The sequence below is a fragment of the Microcaecilia unicolor genome, chromosome 1, assembly GCF_901765095.1.
Source record: "Microcaecilia unicolor chromosome 1, aMicUni1.1, whole genome shotgun sequence".
In the NCBI taxonomy this organism is placed as follows: domain Eukaryota; kingdom Metazoa; phylum Chordata; class Amphibia; order Gymnophiona; family Siphonopidae; genus Microcaecilia; species Microcaecilia unicolor.
Window position 1 is genome coordinate 250,184,719 of NC_044031.1, and position 27,467 is coordinate 250,212,185.

A 27,467-nucleotide genomic window follows, 5' to 3' on the forward strand; every position below is an offset into this window, starting at 1 on the left:
GGGGAGCCGGAGAGGCCTTAGGTGCACGCCGCTAACGAGAGCGAGCCTGCTGGGAGCGAGCTTGAACAGGCTGTCGAGAGGTAGGAGTGTACCTACGCCTATTATAGGAATAGGGAGCACTCCTCCTCCCTCCAAAAAATCTTCCTAGAGGAGGAGGTAGTAGCAGAAGGCGTCCGGCGGGAGACAGAATCCATTGCATCATGGTGCTTCTTGACGGTATTGACCATATCCTCAACCTTCTCTCCAAAAAGATTATCCCCCTGGCAAGGAACATCCGCCATTCGCTGCTGGGTCATCTGATCCACGTCAGAGACATGCAGCCATGAGAGTCTGCAGATCACTATACCTCGAGCAGCTACTCGGGATGTGGCATCAAAAGTGTCATAAGCTCCCCTGGCCAGGAATTTGTGACACGCCTTCTGCTGCCTGACCACCTGGTAAAAAGGTTCAGCAAGCTCCGGAGGGAGAGCTTCAACTAAACTGGACAGTTGCCTCACCGAGTTCCGTAAGTGAATGCTCGTGTACAGCTGGTATGTTTGGATCTTGGCGGCGAGCATTCCGGCCTGATACGTACGCCTCCCAAAAGAATCCAAGGTCCTAGACTCTCTGCCTGGGGGCGCCGAGGCATAGTCTCTAGTGCTCTTGGCTCTTCTGAGAGCAGAGTCCACCACCATGGAATCATGAGGAAGGTGGGCCTTCACCATCACAGGCTCTCCATGGAGTCTGTACTGGGACTCAGACTTCTTGTTGACAACTGAATTAGAAAGAGGGCAAGACCAATTCTGCAACATCACTTCCCTGAGTGTATTGTGCAAGGGGGCCGTTGCAACCTCTGCAGGTGGAGAAGGATAATCCAGGACCTCGAGCATCTCAGCCCTGGGCTCATCCACAGCCTCCATAGGCAATGGAATGTCCTTAGACATTTCCCTCACAAAAGATGAAAAAGTAAGACTCTCAGGTGGAGACTGTCTGACTTCAATAGGCAGAGTAGGATCAGAAGGAAGCACACAGGAATCTTCCTCCGAAAAATACCTGGGGTTTTCCTCCTCTCCCCATGTGCGCTCTTCTTCAGTATCGGACAGAAGCTTCTTAAGAGCAGCCCGAACCCGCGACTGTCTTGACGTCAAGGATCAACGTCGTCGTGGGGGATGCCGAGAAGTCGACCCCTGCCTGTACTCTGGCGAAGCTTCCTCCACCGACATCGAGGAGGAATCAACCCGGGTGGTAGCCGGCTCCGGTACCGCAAGCGGTACTGGGGGCGGGGACCTCCGCACAGGTGATGGCCCAGATGCCGTCTCAGCATTCAGTAGGGAGGCGCAAGCACCCCCGACACCGAGGCAGACTGACGAAGCAAACCTTCCAGAAGCTCTGGAAGAAGGGCCCAGAGACGCTCATCGAGAGCTGCCATTGGAAAAGACTGGGGTACCGGTACAGGAGTCGGTGTCAGAATCTGAGGGGGTTCGAGAGCCGGTACCAGGCTGCCAGATGACCGACGCATTGGCACCTCCTGAATGGAGGGTGAGCGCTCCTCCCGGCGCCGACACTTCTCGGGTGCCGACTCCCTCGGCTCCCCGGAGCTCTCGGTTCCATGTCTAGAGGGCGATTGATGACGATGCTTCTTCGCCTTCGCTTCACGCCCATCATCGACACTCCTCAGTAGCGATGAGGAGGATGTGGAATCCTCACGCCTCCTTGGGGCTGGGTCCGACTCAGGTCGGTCCCAGGGGGCCTGCATAGCAGTAGGCCTTGAGACGGGTGGAGACCCGCTCGATGCCTCGCTGCTGCTGCTCCCAGGTCGAAGTGGTCTCTCGGCAGCCATTACCCGGACTCTCGGTGCTGCTTCCCTCGACGACGCCAACCTCGGTATCGATGTCGAAGGACCGGACCAATCTGGAAAAAGCTTCTCAAGCTGAGCCTCTCGAGCCACCTGGGTCCTTTTTTTTCATCAATTTACACAGCTTACAACCAGTTGGAAGATGATCGGGCCCAAGACACTGGAGGCACCACGCGTGGGGGTCGGTACACAAGATGGTCCGGTTGCAGCGAGTACAGCGTTTGAAGCCACTGGGAGTCTTCGATGACATGGGCAGGAAAATAGCATCCGTGAAATCAAATGACTCGATTGTGCCAACGAAAAAGGCATGAAAAAGGGGAAAAAAAAGAACGCAGCCGAGCGGCCTGAAGAGGGCTGCGGCAAAAAGAAAGGAACCTTAAAACAAATGACAAAAAACTAAGAAAATAAAAGGAAACATTTTTTTTTAAATTTCTTTAAGAAAACTATCTACAACAAGGAGAAAAAAAGGGCGCGATAAACGTGAAAAAACATTCTCCTGGGCCGAACACACGAGGAGCAGCGTACAGACACAACTCCTTCGCGAAGCGGATAAAAAAGAACTGGTTTAGTCAGGCTCGCGTCGCGGGTGGAAAGCGGCTCGTGCATGCGCGGTGTGCTTGCGCCCGCGTGACGGGGCATTCTCAAACTTCTAGTTTTTTCTAAAGAAAAGTTCTGCTCTCCTGGGCCATCAAGGACGACGACCCACACGTAAGAATATCGAGGCTGCTTGTACTCGGAAAATATATGCACAGATAAGGTTTTGGATTTTGACTTTTCTTATCCAAGCGGAGATTGTCAATGTGCGATCTTTACATTGTGTTTCTCATAACTTCTACATAATAAAGCATGACATTTAATACTGAGCTCTTGGGCTTAATTTTAGAAATAAACTACAGTGATATGGTGTTTGCGCATGCACATGGTAACATTGTTCAACGCTGCAACCTATGGACTGAAGTGATTTTATATATATTGTGACCATGAGGGGCATAATCGAACGCAAACGCCCATCTCCATGGGCATTTATCTTCGAGAACGGGTACATGAAGGGGCGGGCCAGACAGTATTTTCAAAAAAAATAGGCGTCCATCTTTTTTTATCGATAATATGGTTTGTGCCGGGCAAAAGCATCGGATTTGTTCGGATTTGAGCTGGGCGGTATCGTTTTTCAGCAATGATGGAAACCGAAGGCGCCCAGCTAAAAAACAAACAAATCCAAGGCATTTGGTCGTGGGAGGGGCCAGGATTCATAGTGGTTTATGGACTTGTTCTTTAGGAAACCGTCTAACCCCTTTTTAAACTCTGCTAAGCTAACCGCCTTCACCACGTTCTCCGGCAACTAATTCCAGAGTTTAATTATGCGTTGGGTGAAGAAAAAGTTTCTCCGATTTGTTTTAAATTTACTACATTGTAGTTTCATCGCATGCCCCCTAGTCCTAGTATTTTTGGAAAGCGTGAACAGACGCTTCACATCCACTTGTTCCACTCCACTCATGCAAACCCATTAAAAGACCACTGCAATAGTCTAAGCATGGCATGACTATATTCTGAATAAGCATTCTAATTGGAAAGAGTAAGAAGATCCCGTAATCTTCTAATTAAGTTCAATCTGAAAAACATTTGGTTAATTATTTTCTGCTCTTGAGGTTTCCCACTGTCAGTTGGTGTACCCTCAGGGATCTGTCCTGGGACCTCTTCTTTTCTCCATCTATACTTCTTCCCTTGGTACTCTCTCATCCCATGGTTTTTAGTATCATCTTTAGGCTGAAGACTCCCAGATCTACCTCTCCACACCAGAAATCTCAGCAGGAATCCAGACCAAAGTATTAGCCTGTCTGTCTGACATTGCTGCCTGGATGTCTCACCGCCATCAGAAACTAAACATGACCAAGACTGAGCTTCTTACCTTTCCCCCTAAACCAACCTCTCCTCTTCCCCCATTTTCTATTTGTGTGGATAACACTCTCATCCTCCTGGTCTCATCAGCTCGTAACCTTGGTGCCATCGTCAACTCCTCTCTCTCCTTCTCTGCACATATTCAGCAGACTACTAAAACCTGTCATTTCTTTCTCTATAATATCACCAAAATTCGCCCTTTCCTTTCTGAGCACACTACCAGAAACCTTATCCACACTCTGATCACCTCTTGCTTAGACTATTGCAACTTGCTTCTCACAGGTTTCCCACTTAGCCATCTCTCTCCTCTTCAATCTGTTCAAAATTCTGTTGCACAACTTATATTCCGCCAATGTCGCTATGCTCATATTAGCCCTCTCCTCAAGTCACTTCACTGGCTCCCTATCTGTTTCCACATACAGTTCAAACTCCTCTTACTGATTTATAAGTGCATTCACTCTGCAGCTCCTCAGTACCTCTCCACTCTTCTCTCCCTACATTCCTCCCCAGGAACTCCGTTCACTGGGTAAATCTCTCCTATCTGCACCCTTCTCCTCCACCAAGAACTCCAGACTTCGTTCCTTTGATCTTGCTGCACCATATGCCTGGAATAGACTTCCTGAGCCAGTACGTCAAGCTCCATATCTGGCTGTCTTCAAATCTAGGCTAAAAGCCCACCTTTTTGATGCTGCTTTTAACTCCTAACTATTACTCGTTCAGTACCCTTATTTTATCATCCCCACCTTATTAATTCCCTTATCTCTTATTTGTCCTGTTTGTCTGCCCTAATTAGATTGTAAGCTCTGTGGGGCAGGGACTGTCTCTTCATGTTCCAAGTGTACAGCGCTGCATATGTGTAGCAGCGCTATAGAAATGATAAGTAGTAGTAGGTTTCATAGTAAGCTTGGAGTCCAAAGTAACGCCCAAATTACGGATAGTGTTAACAATTGGAACTGACCTACTGTTGGTTAACAAAATTATGGGAAATATCGCCAAGAGAAAATCTAGATGGAAACAAAACCTGCATTTTTGCTATGTTAAGGTGTAAATGATTACTTCACAACCACTGATTTATTGCATTCAGGCAGACAGTAAGAATCTTAAAAGTTTCATCTACTGAGTTGTCAATTTCTAGAAGAAACTGAATATTAATTGCCCTTCAGCTTCATGCATGATTATCATAATATGACGTATCAAAATTTTAGAGACTGATTGTAGTTTGACTATTCTTATATTATTGATCTTATTTTTCCAATAAAATTATTTCAACATAAATATGAAAAGCATAAAGACAGGATAGTCAAAACATGAATAAATTAAAAGCCATACTGGTTGTTCCTTGCTTTTGACCAGGTTTCTATGGTCCTGGTCCTTTGTTTGCACTACTTTTTTGCCTCTTCTTTCTGGTGGAGGAAACTGACAGTTTCCTGTGATAGCACCAATATAAGCATAAATGCAGCCTAGAGCTAGTCAGTATACTATACCAAAACCAGAACTAACCCCAGTGACCAGCCCCAAAGTCTCCAAAAATCATCTTCCAACAATCAGAACTTGAATGTATAAAAGACAGGAGCATATGGTACAGAATGGAACTCTTGGTCCTCAGAATCACTACTGAGAGAACCCAAACCCACAGTCTTCTGAGGTGGGATGTTAGACTGGGCTAGCAGGATTCAAGGAAAGGACATTAGAAAGGACATTAACAGGTAAGCATAAATTTCACCTTCCTTTTCATCCAGACAAACCAGTCCAAACCAGAGGGTTGTACTAAAGCTCCACACATAAGAGCAGAAGACAAGGCTGTCTGTATAAGAGTCCTGCCAAAGGCACTGTCACTTCTAGCCCACACAACAATCTTGTAATGTTTCACAAAGAAATGAAGGGAGGACCAATTCACTGCCAGACAAATGTCCTCCAGGGAGACCGCCTGGGACTCTACCCAGGAGGTCACCTAAGCTCTGGTTGAGTGAGACCTAAGGCCCTTGGAACCACTTTGCCAAAATATATGCCCCTCCCTTAATCTAGTATGCAGTAAATGGCTTCAATGCCACCTTACCTTTCTGTGGCCCAGAAACAGAACCAATAGATGATCCAATTTAATCTAATCCAGGCATCCTGACAATAGGTTCAAAGCAGTTTACAAAATAATAACCAGACAAGTTCTAGGAATTACCAATAATAAATAAAACAGCAATTAAACAATCCAAAACAAAATTATCTATTATTCTGAACTAAGTATTTATAAAAAGTTTTTAACTGTTTCTGAATCAAAAATAAGAAGGCTACTGCTTAACAAAGAGAGGTAAGACATTCCAAATGAGAATACTTGAAAGGAAAAGGGCCCATGTGCATCTAGCTATGGAGGGCAAGATCACTACCCACCTGAGCATCGACCGTAGGTAAAAAAAACTATCCGATTCACGTGAAGAGTGGGGGGGAACCAACTTGGATAGAAAGGAGGGTACTCTTCAAAGAGATACTGCGTCATCTGTAAATGCCAAATATGTATCCCTTCATGAAAGAGCTTGAAGCTCTGAAATTCGGCAAGCAAAACAAATCGTTATGAGGAAGGCTATCTTCTGAGAAAGATCCTTCAGAGAGACAAATGTTTGAGAAGCTCAAACAGTGAAGCCATCAGGGCCCTCAGCACCAGATTCAGGTCCTATTGCAGCAAAACTGCTTTGGGTGGGGGGGATGCTTGACCAAACCTCCAGGGAAGGGTCCGTACACCTATCCCTGGGGCAATAGGTCCATGGAATCAGCCACTCAATAGTCATAGCCTACATCTGCTGGAGGTAGCCACCTATAGCCAAAAAAACTAGCCAGCTGCACCAGTTCAACATGTATCATATGCTGGAGATAGAGAAATACTGACTAGTGCCACAGTGTACATATGATTATACTGATGATAGCTCTGGAAACTGTCAGCTTTCCTCTACTTCCATCTGATGATCGGGGAACACAACCTAATGGTTTAGACTGGTCTAGCTGGACAAAAAGGAAACAAGTATTAGAAAATGTGAACACCACAATTAGAGCAAGAATTGTCAGCAGCAAACCCTGTGAAGCTCAGATTCTGGTAGCACTGTTCTTCCAAAAGACAAAAAGGAAACTGCTAGTGCTTAACCTTTTCATGTCGATATTTTTTTTTCCAGTTTGGACATGAAAGGGTAAACCCAGTGATGTGCTGGAGCCGGCTCGCACGAGCCGGTTGTTAAATTTTTAAAGTTCTTGCGAGCCAGTTGTTGTGGCAGGCGAGTTGGCTCCCAGGGGCGGCGTAACCTGGCGGTCAGTGAGGTAAGCATGGCAGGAGGGCGCCACAAGCCATGCTTACCTCATCCCCCGCCGCTCTGGGGGGTTTAAATTGTTGATACCTCCATCGCAGCAGCCGCAGTTAAAGCCCGTCTCTAGCCTTCCCTTCGTTCCCGTCAGTGTCCCGCCTTCTTCTGACGCCATTTCCTCTTTCCGCGAGGGTGGGACACTGACAGGAAACGAAGGGAAGGCTAGAGACGGGCTTTGACTGCGAGACGGAGGCAGGGGAGCGAGGAAAATTGTTGGGTGGGTATGGATGGCTGGAGGGGGGGCAGGGGAGCAAACAGAATCGCTGGGTGGGTATGGATGACTGGAGGGGGGGCAGGGGAGAGAGGAGAGAATCGCTGGCTGGGTGTGGATGGCTGGAGGGGGGCAGGGGAGAGAGGAGAATTGCTGGGTAGGTATGGATGGCTGGAAGGGGGGCAGGGGAGAGGACAGAATTGTTGGGAAAGTATGAATGGCTGGAGGGGGGCCAGCGAGAGGAGAGTTGCTGGACATGGATGGAGGAGAGGGAAGAGTGAGGAAGGAGATGAGATGAGGGGAAAGGAAGAGAGGAGAAAAACTGCACATGGATGAAGAAAATAGGCAGAAGCTGGATCCACTGGACAGTCAAGTATGCGGAGGACCCAGCTTTTCTTTACGGATGTAGGACAAGAAATAAAGAAGAAGGGGAGTTTCAAGATGGCGGACGCAGCTTGAGAGCGTTCGTCGAGTCTCCCTGGACCTTTTTCTGATTATAATTTGATTATCTCTCATAACTTGTACAATGTAACCCATAACCAATTTGTATCAACTGTATTCTCTTTCTTCATATCTTATTGTAAGCCACACTGAGCCCGCAAAGAGGTGGGAAAATGTGGGATACAAATGCAAACAATAAATAAAAAATAAATAAATAAAACAAGATTTCCGCACTCAAAATGCCCCATACTAAAAGGAAAGGGGTGGTCAAGAGCTTACCACCCGCAGCGACGACCACTCGATCGGTCCAGTCGACCCTCGACGCCTTCGCCACAAGCACGCCACGGGTGATAGAGGTGAGGAGTTCCGCTGTGGAAGGGATCGGAGGAGCGACAACTTCCCTGGAACAGGATACCATCACTCTTTCCTCACCGGATATTTCCCCACCTCCTTGTCCCGCGAACTACCGAGACGCGGTGGAATCTCCAACAACGTCCGAGGTTGACGTTGAGGATTATTCGGCGGTTGGTACTGCGGAGGCAGCGAGCGGGAGAGTTTTTCAACAACAAGAGCAGGAAGCTCGCACGGAGGTAACCCTCGAGGCCATATGGGCAATGTTAAAAACTTTGAATCAAACAGTTCTAAAGGCTGCAGCTGATACAGCTTCTCTAGTGACTAAAGTAGATTCTTTGCAAGATTCTGTTGAAAAAATAAAACAAGATACTAATAAACAGAATGATTTTTTTCAACAAGAGATTTCCTCTTTAAAAAATACAACTGTCTCCTTGATTAAGGATAAAACTCTTATTCATAGTAAAATAAATCAGCTGGAGAATTATAAAAGGAGACTTAACCTGAGAGTATTAAATTTCCCAAAAATGGTTGAACTGAGTGGTTTAGAATTATTCAAGAAATATCTTACTGAGGTTCTTAATTGTTCCCCCGAGATGATTCCTCCTATAAATAAAATATACTACCTTCCAATTCCACAGAAGAAAATGGAGGAACAAAGGAGAAAATCAGGAATGCAGGAAATGCAAGAGGATGGATTACAAAATCTAACAGCTTTTCTTGAAAATTCACAGCCTGAAATCTACACTCGTTCAACCCTGCTAGTTTCTTTTGTCTTTGAGCAGGACCTTAACTCAATTATGAAACTATACTTCAAAAATGCTCAAAAACCTTTTTTGGGATCTCGTCTGTGGATCTATCCGGATGTTACTAGATACACCCAGGAAAAAAGAAGAGAGTTTCTATTATTGAGAGATGAAGTTAAAGCTTTGGGAGCTAGCTTTTTGCTAGCCTATCCATGTAAATGCCTAATCAAATACTTGGATAATAAGTACATTTTCTATGAACCTGAACAATTGAAAAGCTTTGTTGGATCAAAGAAGATTGTCAAATGACCTCTTGGATTAAGGGAAATAGTTTAATATTAACTACCTGTGGGGCGGTCTAGGTCCTATTGCCTAATAAGATAAATAATTTGTTTTTGTTCTCCTCAATTTCTTTGACTCCCCCTTAAAGTGTTGGTGGTCTAAGATAGGGAAATATTGTTTCTTCTGATATGAGAAATATTATTGTAATTCCCTTTGCTAGATTTCTTATTTCCGAATTTTCTTTAACAAGTCTATCTTGTAATTATTTGTGAAATTATAAATAAAAAAAATAATAAAAAAAAAAGAAATAAAGAAGAAAGGCGGAAAGTAAAGAAATAAATGGAAAGGAAGCCCTGGAAACGGAGTTAAGAGGACAGATAGCAGCAGAATCGGATAGTGGGCCAGCATGATTAGAAAAACAAAGTCACCAGACAACAAAGGTAGAAAAAAATCATTTTATTTTCATTATAGTGTTTGGAATATGTCCACTTTGAGAATCAGGTGCTCAACATTAAAAGTTTATATTTATTTACTTATTTATGGCATTTATCCCACATTAAACATGAATTAGATTGGAACCTGGGATAATTTAATGTTTTTTTCCTGGAGTAATGCATTGCCCCCCCCCCCCCAGGCTCTCTCCCCAGCTACAGCCAGCTCTGTAATTTGGGGGGGGGCACAGAGGTGGACGAGGGGACGCGAGCCTGTTGTTAAACATTTACCAGCACACCACGCTTTCATTGAATGGTGAAAGTAGGACGCATAGCCATGGACATGCTTTAGCCACAAAATGATCAAGGTTTTATAGGACAGGACTGAATCAAATAAGCAGGATTAGATTAGATTGGAGGCAGTGCATTTTACAAGAGCCACTTGTATGCAAGAGTTCCACCAAGACCTCCCACATCCATTCTTTATAAAAACAAAAATCAAATACAACCCCCACCAATCAGTAACATGGATTATGAAAGCCTGTCCCTCAACTGGGGCACATCAGTCTGACTCTTCAGCGGCACTTACAAGTATTTAGTTTTACTTATTGTATATACCATGGATGGACCTCGACAGAAAGCAAAAGAGAAGCAGCCAGAAAACTATTAGTCCTCTCAGAGCTTTTGCTCCAAGAAAGGCTTTTAAAAACAATGAAAACATAAATCTATACAGTTGAAAGAATAAGGCCGGAAAAACAAAGGGAATACCTTTCAACGGCGTGAGCAGCATCCTCGTACATTTTCTCTTGGCAGTACATTTTCAGAGCTAGTTCAAACTCCTGGATTTGTTCAAAACACCTAGCACCTGCTTTATAATTTTGAATTCTTTTGTAGAAGTATGCTGCTTCTTTTGGCTACAAACAAAACAGAAGAGAAGGTCCCAGAAATACTTAATAATCTACTTTGGAAACATAAAGATCATTGCTGGAAAACGAGTACAGTGCTCCCGTATTACAACAGATTGCCCATGTGTGAAGGCCAAGGAGGTGCCTATTTTATAAAACCATACAGATGCCTATGTGTCTTTATAAATACTAGGTGCAAAGCAGCAAACATTGTGCCTACATTGAATCCATGAACATTTACTCCTGCTTGAAAGCAAGCGTAAACTTTTGCGTGTTATAAATGTGCATAAATTACAGCTCCACCCAAACTCCAGCAGTGAATATGCCTACACGTCACATAAATGCAATTTCTTGGCACTGTGCATACTTTTACATGTGCAACCCATAAGTTATTTCTTTTATAAGAGACCTTTAACACAATCCTTTCATAAAATTACCTGTATATCATAGGCGGTCGGTGGCCCAACTGCTTGGGGAGGCTAAAGGGGGTGGTTAGGGGTGGGGTTAGGGGCGGGCCAGGGGCGGAGCTTACATCCATAATTGTCTGACAACACACAGAAAAAAAATAAGTAAAAATAAAATAGTCACAATTAATACCTTTTATTAAATTTAGATATTAGATATCTATCATATGTCAAAGAATAAAGTGGTTGCTCAAAGCATATACTAACCACAATCACTCAACTGCAAAACACTATGCACCACTTTGTGCAAAAACACACTCAGAACCTTACTGTACCATAACACTAGGCAGACCCTAATACACCAATATACCACCCATATGGAAAATGCAGACCGTCAACAATTTGAAACAAGGGATCATAATATCACAATTCTCATGTAGAGACACAAAACACCCTTTTAGAGTGGATAGTGTTCACAATGAGCTCCTTTTATTAACGACCATATGTAGATCCTTCAAGAGGTAGTGTGTCATGATTTAGGCTCTACACCCTTTCTGATGTTTTGGTGCCACCTCAGTAAGGCCAACACACAATCTCTCCACTGCAAAACACTATACACAAACTTGTGTAAAAACACACTCATAACCTTACCAAACCATAACAGCACTAATTCCAAGGCCAGGACGAGCTACAACCTTATGCGAGGAAAGGCAGCACTATAATTACACAGGGCTCTAAAATACCAGTACACAACCTAGTGAAACAAAACAAAACAAAACAAAAAGGGCTGCAAATACTACACGCTAGCAGAATACTGCATCTTGATCACACATGAAAAATACATGACACAACAGATATGAAGGCAAAATAGTGAACTGGAAAGTTACCTCAAGAAGTCAGACTCAGCATGCAGCAATACTAGAAAAATTGAAACTTGCATGCAAAATATCACAGATGCACATTTCCAAAAGCTGACATATTCCAATTAATAAATTCTGAATAAAAAAAAATGTTTTCTACCTTTGTTGTCTGAGCATTCAGTTTTTCTATTAGCTTTGGTCCCAGTGTCTTCTGTTTTATGCAGTCTTCTTTCCATTTGATATTTTTTCTATCACCATGTTCACCATCCTTCTGTGTCCTTATGCATCCTGTCTACCATCTGTAGCCCTGTCCCTAGCCTTTCTCCATTCAACATCTGCCCTCAAAGTGTTCCAATCCAGCCCTTAAATTCAGCAATTTTCCCTCCATCCATATCCATTTTCCTCACCCCATGTGCATCTACTTCCTCTGTCTTCCCTCCCCTCCATCCATGACCAGCATTTCTTCTCTCTCCCTTCCACTCCATCCGTGTGCATCTCCTTCCTTTGTCCTTCCTTTCCTCCATCCTTGTTCAACATTTCTCCTCTATTCCCTGCCCTCCACCCATGTCCAGCATTTCTCACTTCCCTCCATCCATGTACATCTCCTTCCTGACTTCCCTCTCCTCCATCCATGTCCAACAACACTCCATTCTCCCCTGCCCTCTCCTCCATCCATCCATATTCAGCAAATTTCCTCTCTCCCCTGCTCCCTCCATCCATCCGTGTCCAGCAATTCTCCTCTATCCCCTGCCTTCCCCTCCATCCATGTCTAGGAACTCTCCATTCTCCCCTACCCTCCCATCCATCCATGTCTAGGAACTCTCAATTCTCCCCTGCCCTCTCCTCCATCCATCCATATCCTGTAAATTTCCTCTCTCCCCTGCCCCCATTCATCCATCCATGTCCAGCAATTCTCCTCTCTCCCCTGCCCTCCCCTCCTTTCCTGTCCAACGATCTCTTCTCTCCCCCTGCCCTCCCCTCCATCCATCCATCCATGGCCAGCAATTCTCCTCTCTCCCCTACCCTCCTCTCCAACGTTCTCTTTTTCTCCCCCTGCCCTCCCTTCTCTCCATGTCCAGCGATCTGTTCTTGCCGTGCCCTCCCCTCCAGCGATCTCTTCTCTCCCCCTCCCCTCAATGTCCAGCAATTCTCCCTGCCCTCCCTCAGCTCCCCAACAGCCCTCTTCTCTTCCTGCCCCCCCAAGCGTTTAACCCTACTGTCCATGGCAGCGACGTCAGTAAAGAGGAAGGCACTGCAGACTTGCCTCCAGCTCCCTTCCCGCTTCACACAGTGTCCCGCCCTCGCGGAAACAGAAAATGCATCATCGCAGAAGGTAGGAAACTGTGTGAAGAGAGAAGGGAGAAGCTGGAGCCAGAGGCGAGCCCACAGTGCCTTCTTCCTCACTGCCGTCGCTGCCACGGAAAGTAAAACACATGCGGGGGGAGGGGGGGGGAGGAACGGAGAGGAGGAGGGGTGCCGGTCGGGGAGCTGAGTCGGGAGGGAAGGAGCCCTGCGCTTGTGGGGGCAGTAGGGGAAGGTCACGGTTGGGCTGGGGAGGCTTAGCCTCCCCAAGCCTCTTACACGGGGCGCCTATGCTGTATATTTTATTTTGTAAACAGGATCAGAACTGAATAAAAATAAAATGTCTTCCAATAAAGGCTCATCTACAAGGTCATTAGGACTATTTATTGACTCTCTTAACTGTTTCAGGATTTAGTTGGAAAGATTTACAGGTTCAGCAGGGGATAAGGGGAGGGAGCTCATTCAACCCTGAGTGACATTTTACACTCCTCTATCCTTCACTATGTGCAAAGATCTGATGTGCCCAGCACACTCTTAAATGTTGACAACAAAGGCACAAGAGAGAGTAAGAATAAATCATCCTTGTGGCTTTTTACTTTTACAAGTGGAACTATTTTAGGCCCAAAGAAGAGCATACAGCATAATGGACCAGGTCGACAGAGAATTCTATGTACCACAGGTGGTGAAAAAAATAATGCAGTTGATCATCATTTGATTCACAATACAAAGTATAGGGCTCAAATCCAACTTTTTTTTAAAACAAGGAACAAAGTTCCCTATATTAAGATTTTGAAATGCTGGATCAGACATAGGTTCATCAGGCCCAGTATCCTGTTTCCAACAGTGGCCAATCCAGGGCACAAATATCTGGCACAATCCCAAAACATAGATTCCATGTTGCTTATCCTCAGGGATAGGCAACCTTGTTAACAATTGTTCATAGATATTTTCCTTCAGGAACTTGTTCAAACTTTTTTTTTTAAACCCAACTAAGCTGTTTTTACCACATCCTCCAGCAATAAATTCTAGAGCAATTAATGCTACTTAATAGCTCCATGACATGTCTCTTAGTTTTTGAAAAAAATAGTTAAATTAGCCTTACCTGCTAATTTTCTTTCCTTGATTCCCTTCATACCAGTCCAGATGCTTGGGTTATTCCCTCCTAAAGACTGAGAATTAACTGTCATGTCATAGCATCAAGGTTGGCTCAACCTATCGACCAGGTGAGGCACTGGCCCAGGGCGCCGGTAAAAAAGGGTGTCAAAATACCTGTCTGGTCTACCTTCAAACTCCTAAAGGGATAGATGCTGTACTTGGATTTTGGCAATCTTTATAATCAGCGCTCTGAGCCAGTGCCTTATTTGGTCCAGAGCAAGGGGTGACAAGAGAGAGGGGGAGATACAAGATCATCGGTGGGGGGGAAGAGGGGAAATGGAGGGAGAGATATCAGATTATTGGGGGGGGGGGGGCATTGCAAAAGTTGGCTCGGGGAGCCATAGTTCCTTGAGCCAGCCCTGCATAGCATAAGGTCCTTGTGCAGCCCTCTTGACACTCAGTATTTAATCAAAGCCCCAGGTCAAACCAAAACTGGAAATCCATAAGAAATACTGTCTACTACTCCTGACAACGAGACACAACTGAACAATGCAATCCCACAGGATGCGAAGTGCCAGCCTGAGAGTTTACTCATTCTTGTTTCGTCTGCTGTTATTGATTTTTGTTTTGTTTGTTAAAAAAAGGTATATAATCTTACACTGGACAGATCTGGCCCGGTGCTGGTAACAGACATCAAGAACTCAAAAACGCTGACTGAACTCACACAAACATTGGGTACATGTGACTTGTGGCGTTTGCATCATCCGACGGAACAGGATTATTCTTTTTACACTCATTCTCATGACTCTTATTCCCGTATTGACTATTTACTAATTGATATCTCTTTGGCACAGGGGGGAGGGTCTTTCAGGCATGGGACCTATTACTATATTGGATCACAGTCCGACTTGGGTTCAATTTTCTTCTCTTCGTGAGGAAGACAATGATAGGAGGTGGACCTTAAATACAACTTTGCTGAGGGATGACAAGATCTTAGCTGGATCTAGAACACTCTTAAGGGAATACCTTGATAATAACTTGATTTCAGGGCCTTCTTTGGGGATTGTTTGGAATGCTGTAAAGGTGGTATCTAGAGGATTTTTCTTACAAAAGGCAAGTGCACAGGCTTGGATCAGGCGTGTTGAAGTGGAGAATTGTATTTCCAAGCTGACCCATTTGGAAGACCTTCATAAATCTTCTCACTAGGCTTCAACTTTGAGGGAGATTCAAGCTCTCCACTTAAGATTAGATAATATTTATTTGGAACAGCTGTAATTTTGTAGATCTCAACAACAACAAATTCATTATGTCAATCATAATAAGCCAGGTCGTTCCTTGGCTCTTAAACTTAGGCAGCAACGAGTTGATCGCACTATCCTTAAGATCAAGGATGGCAGGAATAATGTTTTAACTAAGTCCTCTTTGATTCATCAACGCCTCCACACCTTCTATCAGTCTTTATACTCGGCGGACTCCACGATTCATTCAGAAGCAATTGAGGCCTTTTTATCTTCTCAAGAGCTTCCTTCCTTAACAGAAGCGCAATACTGTGCTTTGGAACGTCCTGTACAGATGGAGAAAATCACAAAAATTATTAAGGACCTCCCAACTGGGAAATCCCCTGGGCTGGATGATTTACCGAATGATTTTTATAAGGCGTTTAGAGGGGAACTTGCTCCCATACTAGTTGAAATGACGTTCGCAGTGGTCAGGATTTGACCCCCCTCAATGATGGAAGCTTGGATTGCGGTGATCCCAAAACCGGGAAAGGACAAGACGGAGTGCTCTTCTTATCGCCCCATTTCCATTCTTAACTCAGATGTTAAAATCTTAGCCAAGATTCTAGCCAACCATTTAGCAAAAGGACTAATTTAAAGAAACTTGCAAATGATGTCAGAAAGGTGTTTGAATATTATCTTAGCTAGGGTAGGAGTGGAGAAACATGCCCTGCTATGTGCAGCCAGTGTCACTCCTTTTGTGTATGTGTGTGTGCATGAAGCCAGAAAGCTTGAGATTCCCATGTGTCTTCTTGGATTAGATGCTGAGAAGGCATTTGATCGCGTTCATTGGCCGGAGCGTTTTGGTCTTGGGCCGGGATTCCAAATCTGGACTCAAGCTCTTTACAATTCTCCTCGAGCCTGTGTAATTCTCCTACTTTTCTTTTTATCTAGGGGTACATGTCAAGGATGCCCCCTCTCGCCAATGTTATTTGCTTTGGTTATGGAACTTCTTGCTATTGCTATACATTCTAATCCTAATGTCTCAGGTATTATGGTAGGTGGCCGTGAATACAAACCAGCTATGTTTGCTGATGTACTTCTCTCCTTAACCAAACCATTAATTTCCTTGCCAAATCTAATACAGCTTTTAACCGAATATTCTTCTGTTTCCGGGTTTAAACTCAATATGACTAAATTGGAAGCTGTGGCTCTCGGAATTCCCCGACCGGTTTTACATTCTCTAAAGCAAGCCTTTCCATTTCGCTAGGTTACTCAAAGAATTAAGTACTTAGGGATTCATCTAAAAAAAAACTTTTCTGATTTATTTTTGGCCAATTACCCTCCCCTGTTGCGGGAATTATATAAAGATTTGGAGGCCTGGGGTACTTTTGAAATATCATGGTTTGGAAGAATATCAACATTGAAAATGAATGTGTTGCCACGTTTGATGTATCTCTTTCAGGTCCTCCCTTTCCGCTTGTCACGCAATTTTCTCTCGGGAATACAGAATCGTCGTCTCCATTTTATATGGTCTAACAAACGGCCATGACACCCCAGATCCTTATTCTATCGGGACCAAAAAAAAGGGTGGCCTGGGCATCCCTAATATCTATTGGTATTATAAGGCGGCACAGGCTCGCTCTGCTCTTGAATGGTTTCATGCTAGCCCTCAAAAGTTGTGGATAGCTTTGGACCAGGCTTCGGTCGATCTCTGCCCGTTACGTTCATTAATGTGGCTTCCACATCATTATTGTGCCATGAGCAGGGATGTGTGCCCATCAATTCCGGTGACCTTCTACTACTGGGATGGACTTTTTGCCAAGCCGGATTCAGTTTTATCTAAACTTACACTAATATATAAACCACTCTTTCCTCCTGGCCTAGAACCAGGGCCTTTTTCTCGATGGTTTACCCTGGGCCTTGAGACTTGGGGTCAACTTTTTGATGATGAAGTCTTCATCGCTTTTGACACCTTGGCTGAAAATTACGCAATTTTTCCAACTGAATTTTTTGCTTATACTAATTGAAACATTTTCTTTCTGCTGTTGAAATAAAGGCCAAGGTGATTCGAGAAGACGCCTTTCTTGAAGATTTTTGTGAATACTCCAAGGGGACAAGGGGTCTCAGCTCGTTTGCAACGTAGGCAAATGTAACCCCACGTGCAGCATCGGTTGCGTTGGCATCAGGAGCTAGGAGTGATGCTGGGGGTTGATAATTGGACTTTGCTTGAAAATGCTTTACAAAAGATTTCTCTCTCTGTTCCTCTTAAAGAAAATGCGGTAAAAGTTTTATATAGGTGGTACCTTACTCCAGCCCGCCTTCACCATATGTTCCCTACGGTTTCACCGTTGTGTTGGCGGGCATGTGGACAGATGGGAACCATGGGACACCTTTGATGGCCATGTGTGAAGGTGCGGGCTTACTGGAAGGCAATTCAATATAGATTACAGAGTTGGCTGTTTAAGCCCATAAAGTGGTCACCTGAATATTTTCTTTTCCCAAAGAAACCTCCAGGCGTTACCAAATTGCAGGCCTTATTGGTTTGCCATGCTATGTCAGCTGCTAGGGTCACTCTGGCTGCTCAATGGAAATCTCCTTTGGTACCTTCATTGGTTACATGGTTAAATAAGCTATGGTACATATGTGAAATGGAGAGATTCTGGGCAACTCGTTGTCACACTCTGACCAAGTGGGAAGCTATTTGGAATCCTTTCTTGAAACACTGCTCCTGTTGAAAGCTCGGGATTGTGGAGGGGAGAGGAGGAGGTGGGGGAGAGGAGGAGAGGAGGAGGTGGGGAGAGGAGGAGAGGAGGAGGTGGGGGGAGGTGTCTTGGTTTTTTTTTTTGGGGGGGGGGGGGGGGGGGAGATAATTACAAAAACGTGTCAGAATCTTAGAAGTACATGTGCAGCACTTATTGTCTTAGGTTTGAGAGCTGCAGTGGCGTACCAAGGGGGGGGGGCGCGGTCTGCCCCGGGTGCACGCCGCTGGGGGGGGGGTGCCGCGGCGCGCGCCTGCTGCGAGTTCGCTAACGTCTCTCGTTCGCTGCAGCTCCCTCTGCCCCGGAACAGGGAGCTGCAGCGAACGAGCAAAGTTAGTAAACTCGCAGCAGGCGCGCGCTGCGGCACCCCCCCCCCCCCAGCAGCATGCACCCAGGGGGGGGGGCTCTTTCACGAAGGGGGGGGTCTGCGCTGCACCCGGGGGGGCCGGGCCCCGCCCCGGGTGTCCGCCCCCCTAGGAATGCCACTGGAGAGCTGAATGCATAATGTCCATGTCCTTTCTGGGTACTGGAGGTTATGTTCCTCCTTTATTGTATTGTACTTGTTTAAGTAGCCATTTGTGGCTTGTTGTTTTTCTGTTATGTCTCTCAATAATTAATAAAGACTTCTATAAATTAAAAAAAAAAAAAAAAGAACAGGATACAATAAGATTCAATGTAATGGATCATCTTCAAGGTTTGCCCGCTCTTTTTAGGAGTGAAAAAAAAAAAAAGCTGAAAGATCCAATACCTTTCCCAGTCTTTCACAAAGCTCTCCACAGAGCTGGAACTCTTTTGCATAAGCCAGGCATTTCAGCGCCAGTCTAGGCTCCCCGCATTCCAAATAGGTCTTCGCCAGCTCCATATATTCCATCTGCCTCTCCCTGAAAAAAGGCAAACAATAACCTTGCTATTTTAAAATAATGGGTACTATGAATGACTCTGCACAAATCAGACAGCTATGTCAATAAATAAATATAATGAATAATAATCACAAAGGATTAGCTCCCTGCCCACCCCCACCCCAGGTTTGCAGTCTGTGTAATAGATCCACTGCAATACTGGTGTGGTAGGAGACCATGGGGAAGCCTCCATAAACCATCTATCTATGGTATCCCTATTTTTTCCAGCCACCACCACAAGAACATTTCCATTAATAGAACTATGTGTTGACCCTACCTGGGACTGCTTTTCTTGGTTTGCACATTGAGTACAGCATCGTGTGCTAGGGCTAGTTTTTCCTTTTCACTTGCGCCTCCCTTCTGGTAACATTTGGCAGCAACCTGAAATTAAATGATTAAATTAGTTATCTAACACAGGCATGATTCACCCAGGAAGAAGACTAAGAAAAACATCTGACAAAATGTTTTTATAAATTTTAGTTAATAAGTCAATCCTATATTTAATTTTTTTTCCAAATATAAGCATACAAGCATTGATCTGTAATATAATCCCCCCTCCCCCCAACAGGACACCGAGGGTCATAGTTATCAACAAGGGCTGCATTAACATGTCTTAACAGTACCACACATTCATAACTTCCCCTCTAAAGAGCAATTGTATAAAATGGGTGCTAAAACGTATGCACTTTACACATGAAAACATTTAGAATACTAACATGTCAAATTTCCACCTAAAGGCTATTCTGTAAATATGTGCGTATCTCTCATAGCATATAATTGAAAAGGCGGGGGGGGGGGGGAGATGGCCTCCCCCTTACTCATCTCCTTTTTCACAAGATTTAGACAGTGAATCTTTGATCTCAGGTCCTAGACTGAAGTGACCATCTTTTGCTTCTGGTCATTCCTTGGAAGACTTAAAACTGAGCATGGTGATGATCCTACAGTGGAAAGGCATTTCCACAAGGAAGAGCTCTCTTCGCCGATTGTCAAAGCTTTGGGGGTTTTCAATATTTCCTCCTCAGTGCCTCAAGGTGCCTCTGCAGCATCAGATCCAATTATGTCAGGAACCAAGATGCCGCATAAAGCCTTTCCTGTTCACGGAGCTATGCAAAAGATGATTTTGGCTTAAATACTCTACATTAGCCTGAAAATAGCTCAAGCCATGTCTAAGCTATATCCCATTCTCCCAGAAAATAAGCTTAAGTGGAGGAGTAGCCCAGTGGTTAGTGCAGCGGACTTTGATCATGGGGAACTGGGTTCGATTCTAACTGCAGCTCCTTGTGACTCTGGGCAAGTCACTTAACCCTCCATTGCCCCGGGCACAAATAAGTACCTGTATATACTATGTAAACCACTTTGAATATAGTTGCAAAAACCACAGAAAGATGGTATATTAAGTCCCATTTCCCTTTCCCCCTAAAGTAGACACATCAGTTACAGTAGTGAGGATGAAAAATGACAATTCCAGTAGAGCACAATACTACTACTACTTATCATTTCTATAGCGCTACAAGGCATATGCAGCGCTGTACACCAAACACAAAAAGACAGTCCCTGCTCAAAGAGCTTACAATCTAGATAAGACAGGCAGACAGACAGAACAATTAAGGGTAAGGGAATAAAGAGGTGAGGATAAAAGGACAGGGCAAGTGAGCAGTGATTAGGAGTCAAAAACAGTGGTAAAGATGTAGCCTTTAATTTTGGACTTGAAAACAGCCAGAGGGGGCTAGACGTACAGGCTTGGGAAGTCTATTCCAGGCATGAGGTGCAGCGAGCTAAAAGGAACGGAGTCTATAATTAGCAGTAGAGGAGAAGGGGACAGATAAGAGAGATTTATCAATAGAACAGAGTACCTGGGGGGGGGGGCGTAGGGAGAGACAAGAGTGGAGAGGTACTGGGGAGTGGCAGACTGAATGCATTTATAGGTCAGTAAGAGAAGTTTGAACGGAATGCGGAAATGGATAGGGAGCCAGTGAAGTGACTTGAGGAGAGGGCTAATATGGGCATAGCGACTTTGGCGGAAAATGAGTCGCGCAGCAGAATTTTGGACTGATTGAAGAGGAGCGAGATGGCTAAGTGGGAGGTGGGTGAGAAGCAAGTTGCAGTAATCTAGGCGAGAGGTGATAAGGGTGTGGATAAGGGTTCTGGTAGAGTGCTCAGAGATGAAGGGATGGATTTTGCTGATGTTATAGAGAAAGAAATGACAGGTTTTGGCGATCTGCTGAATGTGAGCAGAGAAGGAGAGAGAGAGAGAGAGAGGAGTCAAAGATGACCCCAAGGTTACGAGCTGATGAGACAGGGAGAATGAGAGTGCCATCCACAGAAATAGAGAGAGGGGAGAGGAGAGGTGGGTCTAGGGAAAAAGACGAGAAGCTTGGTTTTGGCCATGTTAAGTTTCAGATGACATCTAAGCAGCGATATCAGACAGGCAGGCTGAAATCTTGGTCTGGATGCTGGTTGAGATATCGGGGGTAGAGAGGTAGATCTGGGAGTCATCAGCGTAGAGATGGTATTGAAAGCCATGGGATGATATCAGAGAGCCAAGGGAAGAAGTGTAGATGGAGAACCGGAGAGGCCCGAGAACAGAACCTTGAGGTACACCAATTGGCAATGGGATAGAAGTGGAAGAGGATCCACCAAAGTGTACACTAAATGTGCGAAGTGAGAGGTAGGAGGAAAACCAGGAAAGAACAGAGCCCTGGAATCCAAGTGAAGACAGCGTATCAAGGAGTAGGCTGTGGTCAACAGTGTCAAAAGTGGCGGCTAGATCGAGAAGGATGAGGATAGAATAGAGACCTTTGGATTTGGCCAGAAACAGGTCGTTGGAAACTTTTGTAAGTGCAGTTTCAGCTGAATGAAGAGGGCGAAAGCCAGATTGGAGTGGGTCAAGAACATCACGAGATGAAAGCAAGTCAAGACAGCGGCAGTGAACGATGCGTTCAAGTATCTTGGAGAGGAAGGGGAGGAGGGAGATGGGTCGATAGTTGGAAGGACAGGTAGGGTCAAGTGAAGGCTTCTTAAGGAGTGGTGTGACCACAGCATGTTTGAAGGCATCAGGAACGGTCACAGTGGAAAGTGAAAGATTGAGGATATAACAGATAAACGGGGTGAGAGTAGGAGAGATAGTGTTAAGAAGGTGGGTAGGAATGGGATCAAAGGAACAGGTAGTTCGCTTTGAGGAGGAGAGAAGATGAGTTATTTCTTTATCAGTGACTTCGGGAAAGGAGGAAAAGGAAGGGGGGCTGGGGAGATAGGGGAACGCACAAGGGGAGGGACAAGGGAAGGGAGAGGTGCGGGTGGCTTGGATGAGAATTCGAGATTTATTTTCTGAACCTTGTCGTGGAAGAACTCAGTTATACCACTCTTAAGAACATGGAGGACAGTAGGCTGAAGGAACCCTTGAAAAACTTTCCTTTAAAGAAGTTTCTTTGTGTCCCCAAGCTACAGTTTGTGGCTTTTTGCTGCTCTGCTGGGTTCAACACGCAAGTCTTCTCAGGAATCCGATCTCCATTCTTCCCTCAACTTTCGAACCCTGAAAGCAGGATTAGCATATTTGGCTGATACTCTCTTTTGCATCTCCTAGAGTTTCTGCAAAGGAGATGGCCTTGGCAGTATCTGCTACAGATGCTGCCTCCAAGTCCAGACTCAATAAACTGCCCTTTAGAACACAAACCTTTTTCTGTTTGGTTCAGTCCCATTCACACCTTTGAGATGCCAAGCGTCATAGGCCAAAGATAGTCTACCTCATTTCAAAGACCATGATTTCAGAGAAACAATTCTCCTTCATGCACACACAAGAGGATTGAGTTAAACCTCTCACTCCTCCAGTGCTTCCTGCTCTTCACAATGATGGTCCATGCCTTAGAAACCTTGAAAGAACACCTGTCACAGTTTTTCGACAAGTGGACCTGGATAACTTCTAATCAGTGGATTTTGGAGATCATAACAGAACAATACAAGCTAGAATTTCACCACTCCTTCATAGATTTTTACTTAGAGTCTCCATAAGGCACCATCCAAACGATAGGCAGCACAGTCTACATTACAGCATCTCATTCAGTTGGGTGCAGGGCTTTCCAGTACCAGGGGATAACTGGGGCCTATTTTGCAGTGGCAAAGAAAGAGGGATCCTTTTATCTGGTTCCGAATCTCAAACACATAAGCCGAGCTCTAAGCGTAGCACATTTCATAATGTTCAGTCATTGCTTTGTTTGAACCAGGCAAGTTTCTGACCTCTGTAAACTTCAAAAAGAGGCAAACTTTCAGATTCCTATCTGACCTCCCCATGAGGCTTTCCTCCATGTCTCCATTCTTGTGGATAATTTCCAATTTCAAGTGATGCTCTTTGGTCTCTCCACAGCTCCAAGGACCTTCTCAAAGATCACAGTTGTAGTAGCAGCCTTCTGGCACAAACAAATCAAGAGTCCAGCCCTACCTGGACAACTGGTTAATAAGGGCCTCACCTACTGAAAATCTTCACGTCATCTCCAAAGCATAAGAACTGCCATACAAGGACAGACCGAAGGTCCATCAAGCCCAGTATCCTGTTTCCAACAGTAGCCAATCCAGGTCACAAATATCTGGCAAGATCCCAAACAGTACAATAAATTTTATACTGCTTATCCTACAAATAAGCAGTGGATTTTACAAAGTCCATCTTAATAATGGCTTATGGACTTTTCTTTTAGGAAGATATCCAAACCTTTTTTAAACCCTGTTAAGCTAACTGCTTTTACCACATTATCTGGCAATAAATTCCAGAGTTTAATTACATAATGAGTGAAGAAATATTTTCTCCAACTTGTTTTACATTTACTACTTAGTAGCTTCATTGCATGCCCCCTAGTCCTAGTATTTTTGGAAAACGTAAATAAGTGATTCACACTTACCCGTTCCACTCATTATTTTATATACCTCTAACCATCTTTTCTCCAAGCTGTAGAGCCCTAGCCGCTTCAGCCTTTCTTCATAGGGAACTCGTCCCATCCCCTTTATCATTTTCATTGCCCTTCTCTGTACCTTTTCCAATTCCACTATATCTTTTTTGAGATGTGGTGACCAGAATTGAACACAGTATTAAAGTTGCGGTCGCATTATAACATCCTCATTTTTGTTTTCCATTCCTTTCCTAATAATACTTACATTCTATTTGCTTTCTTTGCCGCCGCAGCACACTTAGCAGAGGGTTTCAACGTATGATGACACCTAGATCCTTTTCAAGGTCCGTGACTACTAATATGGAACCTTCATCATGCAGTTATAGTTTGGGTTTCTCTTTCCCACATGCAACACTTTGCACTTGCTCACATTAAACGTCATCTGACATTTGGATCCCCATCTCAGTCTTGTAAGGTCTTCTTGCAATAGAAGAGATCGCTGGACAGGAGAAGAGGGGAGGACAGGGGAGAGAGGAGAATTGCTGGACATGGATGGATGGAGGAGAGGGCAAGGGAGAGAGAATTGCTGGACATGGATTGATGAATGGAGGGGGCAGGGGAGAGACAAAATTTGCTGGATATGGATGGAGGAGAGGGCAGGGGAGAGAGGAGAATTGCTGGACATGATTGATGAATGGAAGGGGCAGGGGAGAGACAAAATTTGCTGGATATGGATGGAGAAGAGGAGAATTGCTGGACATGGATGGATGGATGAATGGGGGCTGGGGAGGGAGGAATTTTGCTGGATATGGGTGGATGGAGAAGAGGGCAGGGGATAATGGAGAATTGCTGGACATGGATAGATGGAGGGGGCAGGGAAGAGAGAATTGCTGGACATGGATGATGGAGGGGGCAGGGGAGAGAGCAAATTTGCTGGATATGGATGAAGGAGAAGGCAGGGGAGAGAAGAGAATTGCTGGACATGGATGGATGGAGGGGGCAGGGGAGACAGTAAATTTGTTGGATATGGATGGATGGAGGAGAGGGCAGGGAAGAATGGAGAGTTGCTGGACATGGATGGATGAATGGGGGCAGGAAAGAATGGAGAGTTGCTGGACATGGATGGATGAATGGGGGCAGGAGAGAGAGGAAATTTGCTGGACATGGATGGATGGAGGGCAGGGGAGAGAGGAGAAATGCTGGACATGGATGGATGAATGGGGGCAGGGGAGAGAGGAATTTTGCTGGATATGGGTGGATGGAGAAGAGGGCAGGGGAGAGAGGAGAATTGCTGGACATGGATGGATGGAGGTGAGGGCAGGGGAGAGAGGAGAATTGCTGGACATGGATGGATGAAGGAGAAGGCAGGGGAGAGAGGAGAATTGCTGGACATGGATGGATGAAGGAGAAGGCAGGGGAGAGAAGAGAATTGCTGGACATAGATGGATGGAGGGGGCAGGGAGAGAGCAAATTTGCTGGATATGGATTGATGGAGGAGAGGGCAGGGGAGAACAGAGAGTTGCTGGACATGGATGGATGGAGGGGGCAGGGGAGACAGTAAATTTTCTGGATATGGATGGATGGAGGAGAGGGCAGGGAAGAATGGAGAGTTGCTGGACATGGATGGATGGACGGGCAGGCAGGGGAGAGAGGAGAAATGCTGGACATGGATGGAGAGGAAGGAAGACAGAGGAAGTAGATGCACATGGATGGAGGGGAGGGAAGACAAAGGAAGTAGATGCACATGGATGGAGGGGAGTGAGGAGAAATGTTGGATATGGATGGAGAGAAAATTGCTGAATTTAAGGGCTGGATTGGAACACTTTGAGGGCAGATGTTACCCCACCAGAAAGAATTCTGTACAATCTTACCCCACCAGAAAGAGCGGCCATAAGAACTCTACAAACTAACGAACGCATTACCATCAAACCCGCAGACAAAGGAGGCGCAGTGGTAATTATGGACACACAAAAATACATTGAAGAAGGACATAGTCAGCTCTCAGACAATAAATACTACAGGAAACTAACTGAGGACCCCACACAGGATTATACAAAACAGCTAAAAGACCTTATCAGAACATTTTCTAAACAAGTACAGCCACATCTGAAGAAACTCATACCAAACCAACAGTCTGTAGGCACATTCTATATGCTACCCAAAATCCACAAACCTGGAAACCCAGGCAGGCCAATCATATCAGGTATTGGCACACTCACGGAGGAAATATCTGGACTCGTAGAGGGAATTCTGAAACCTCTCGTGCACAAAAGTAACAGCTTCATACAAGACACCACAGACTTTCTGAATAAATTGAAAAATATCAAGCAACTACCACCTAACACCCTTCTGGTCACGATGGATGTAGAATCACTATACAGCAACATTCCACATGCGGATGGCATAGCTGCATGTGGGAAACTCCTAAGAACATCCACACTAGACCATCAATACTCACCAGAAACGATTACAAAATTAATCAAATTTATTTTAACTCACAACTACTTCCGCTTTAACAATATCTATCTATCTACAAATAATGGGCACTGTGATGGGCACCAGGACAGCACCCCAATATGCCAACCTTTTTATGGCTGAGCTGGAAGAGACATTTCTGAATACACACCAGACCAAACCTCTAAAATACTACCGGTGCATCGATGACATTTTTATGATTTGGACGGAGGGTGAAGAAACTCAAACAATTTCACTTTTCCTTCAATACATACCATCCTACAATCAGATTCAAAATTGACTACTCCCCAGAAAAAAAATCAATTTTTTGGACACCACGGTCTCAATCAGTGAAGGCTGTATACAAACATCTGTATACAAGAAACCCACAGGCAGATGCAGCTACCTCCACAACTCCAGCTTCCATCCTGCACATACAAAAAGATCCATCATTTACAGCCAAGCCACAAGATACCACCGTATCTGCTCTGACCCAGGGGACAGAGACAGACACCTTAAAAGCCTGACTGCATCCTTCAAACAGAAAGACTACAACCCCAAAATAATCTCCAAAAATATTGCCTCCTCCCTCAGAACACCCAGGGAAAATCTGCTACAGTACAAAGAGAAAAAAACCACAGACAGAATCCCCCTTGAAGTGACATACAATCCAGAGCTGGAAAAACTGAGGAAAATCATAAGAGATCTACAACCTTTGCTCCAGGAGGATGAATTACTGAAGGAGATATTCCCATCCCCACCAGTACTGGCCTTCCGACAGCCTCCCAACTTAAAACACAAGCTTATCAGAAGTAAACTCCCAACACAGACTGAAAAGGAACAGAAAGGCACACTTCCTTGTAATATATCTAGCTGCAAACTATGCCAAAACATTTCACCGGACCCCACAGTCATTCACAAAGGAAAGATATTCAACATAAAGGAAGCTTTTACATGCTCATCTTCCAATGTGGTATATATCATTCAGTGTAAAAAATGTAAGGAAGGATGCTATATTGGAGAAACAGGCCAGATGCTTAAGACAAGATTCAATTTACATAGACATCACATGAACAATACAGCCAGTAGGGCCCCCACCCTGGTGGGACAGCACTTCACAGAACCAGGACACTGTACCAGTGATTTCACAGTGAGAATA

General features: G+C 44.8%; 1 protein-coding gene across 1 annotated transcript in view; it reads right to left on the reverse strand.

The window, feature by feature from the left end:
• Positions 1–27,467, reverse strand: part of TRANK1 (tetratricopeptide repeat and ankyrin repeat containing 1) — a 222,299-nt gene that overhangs the window by 18,786 nt on the left and 176,046 nt on the right. The window contains exons 19-21 of the mRNA XM_030205498.1: positions 19,255–19,358; positions 18,827–18,959; positions 10,302–10,447 (exon numbers count right to left, since the gene is read on the reverse strand). Of these exons, the coding sequence (XP_030061358.1) occupies positions 10,302–10,447; positions 18,827–18,959; positions 19,255–19,358 (383 nt within the window). The remainder of the gene's footprint in view (positions 1–10,301; positions 10,448–18,826; positions 18,960–19,254; positions 19,359–27,467) is intronic.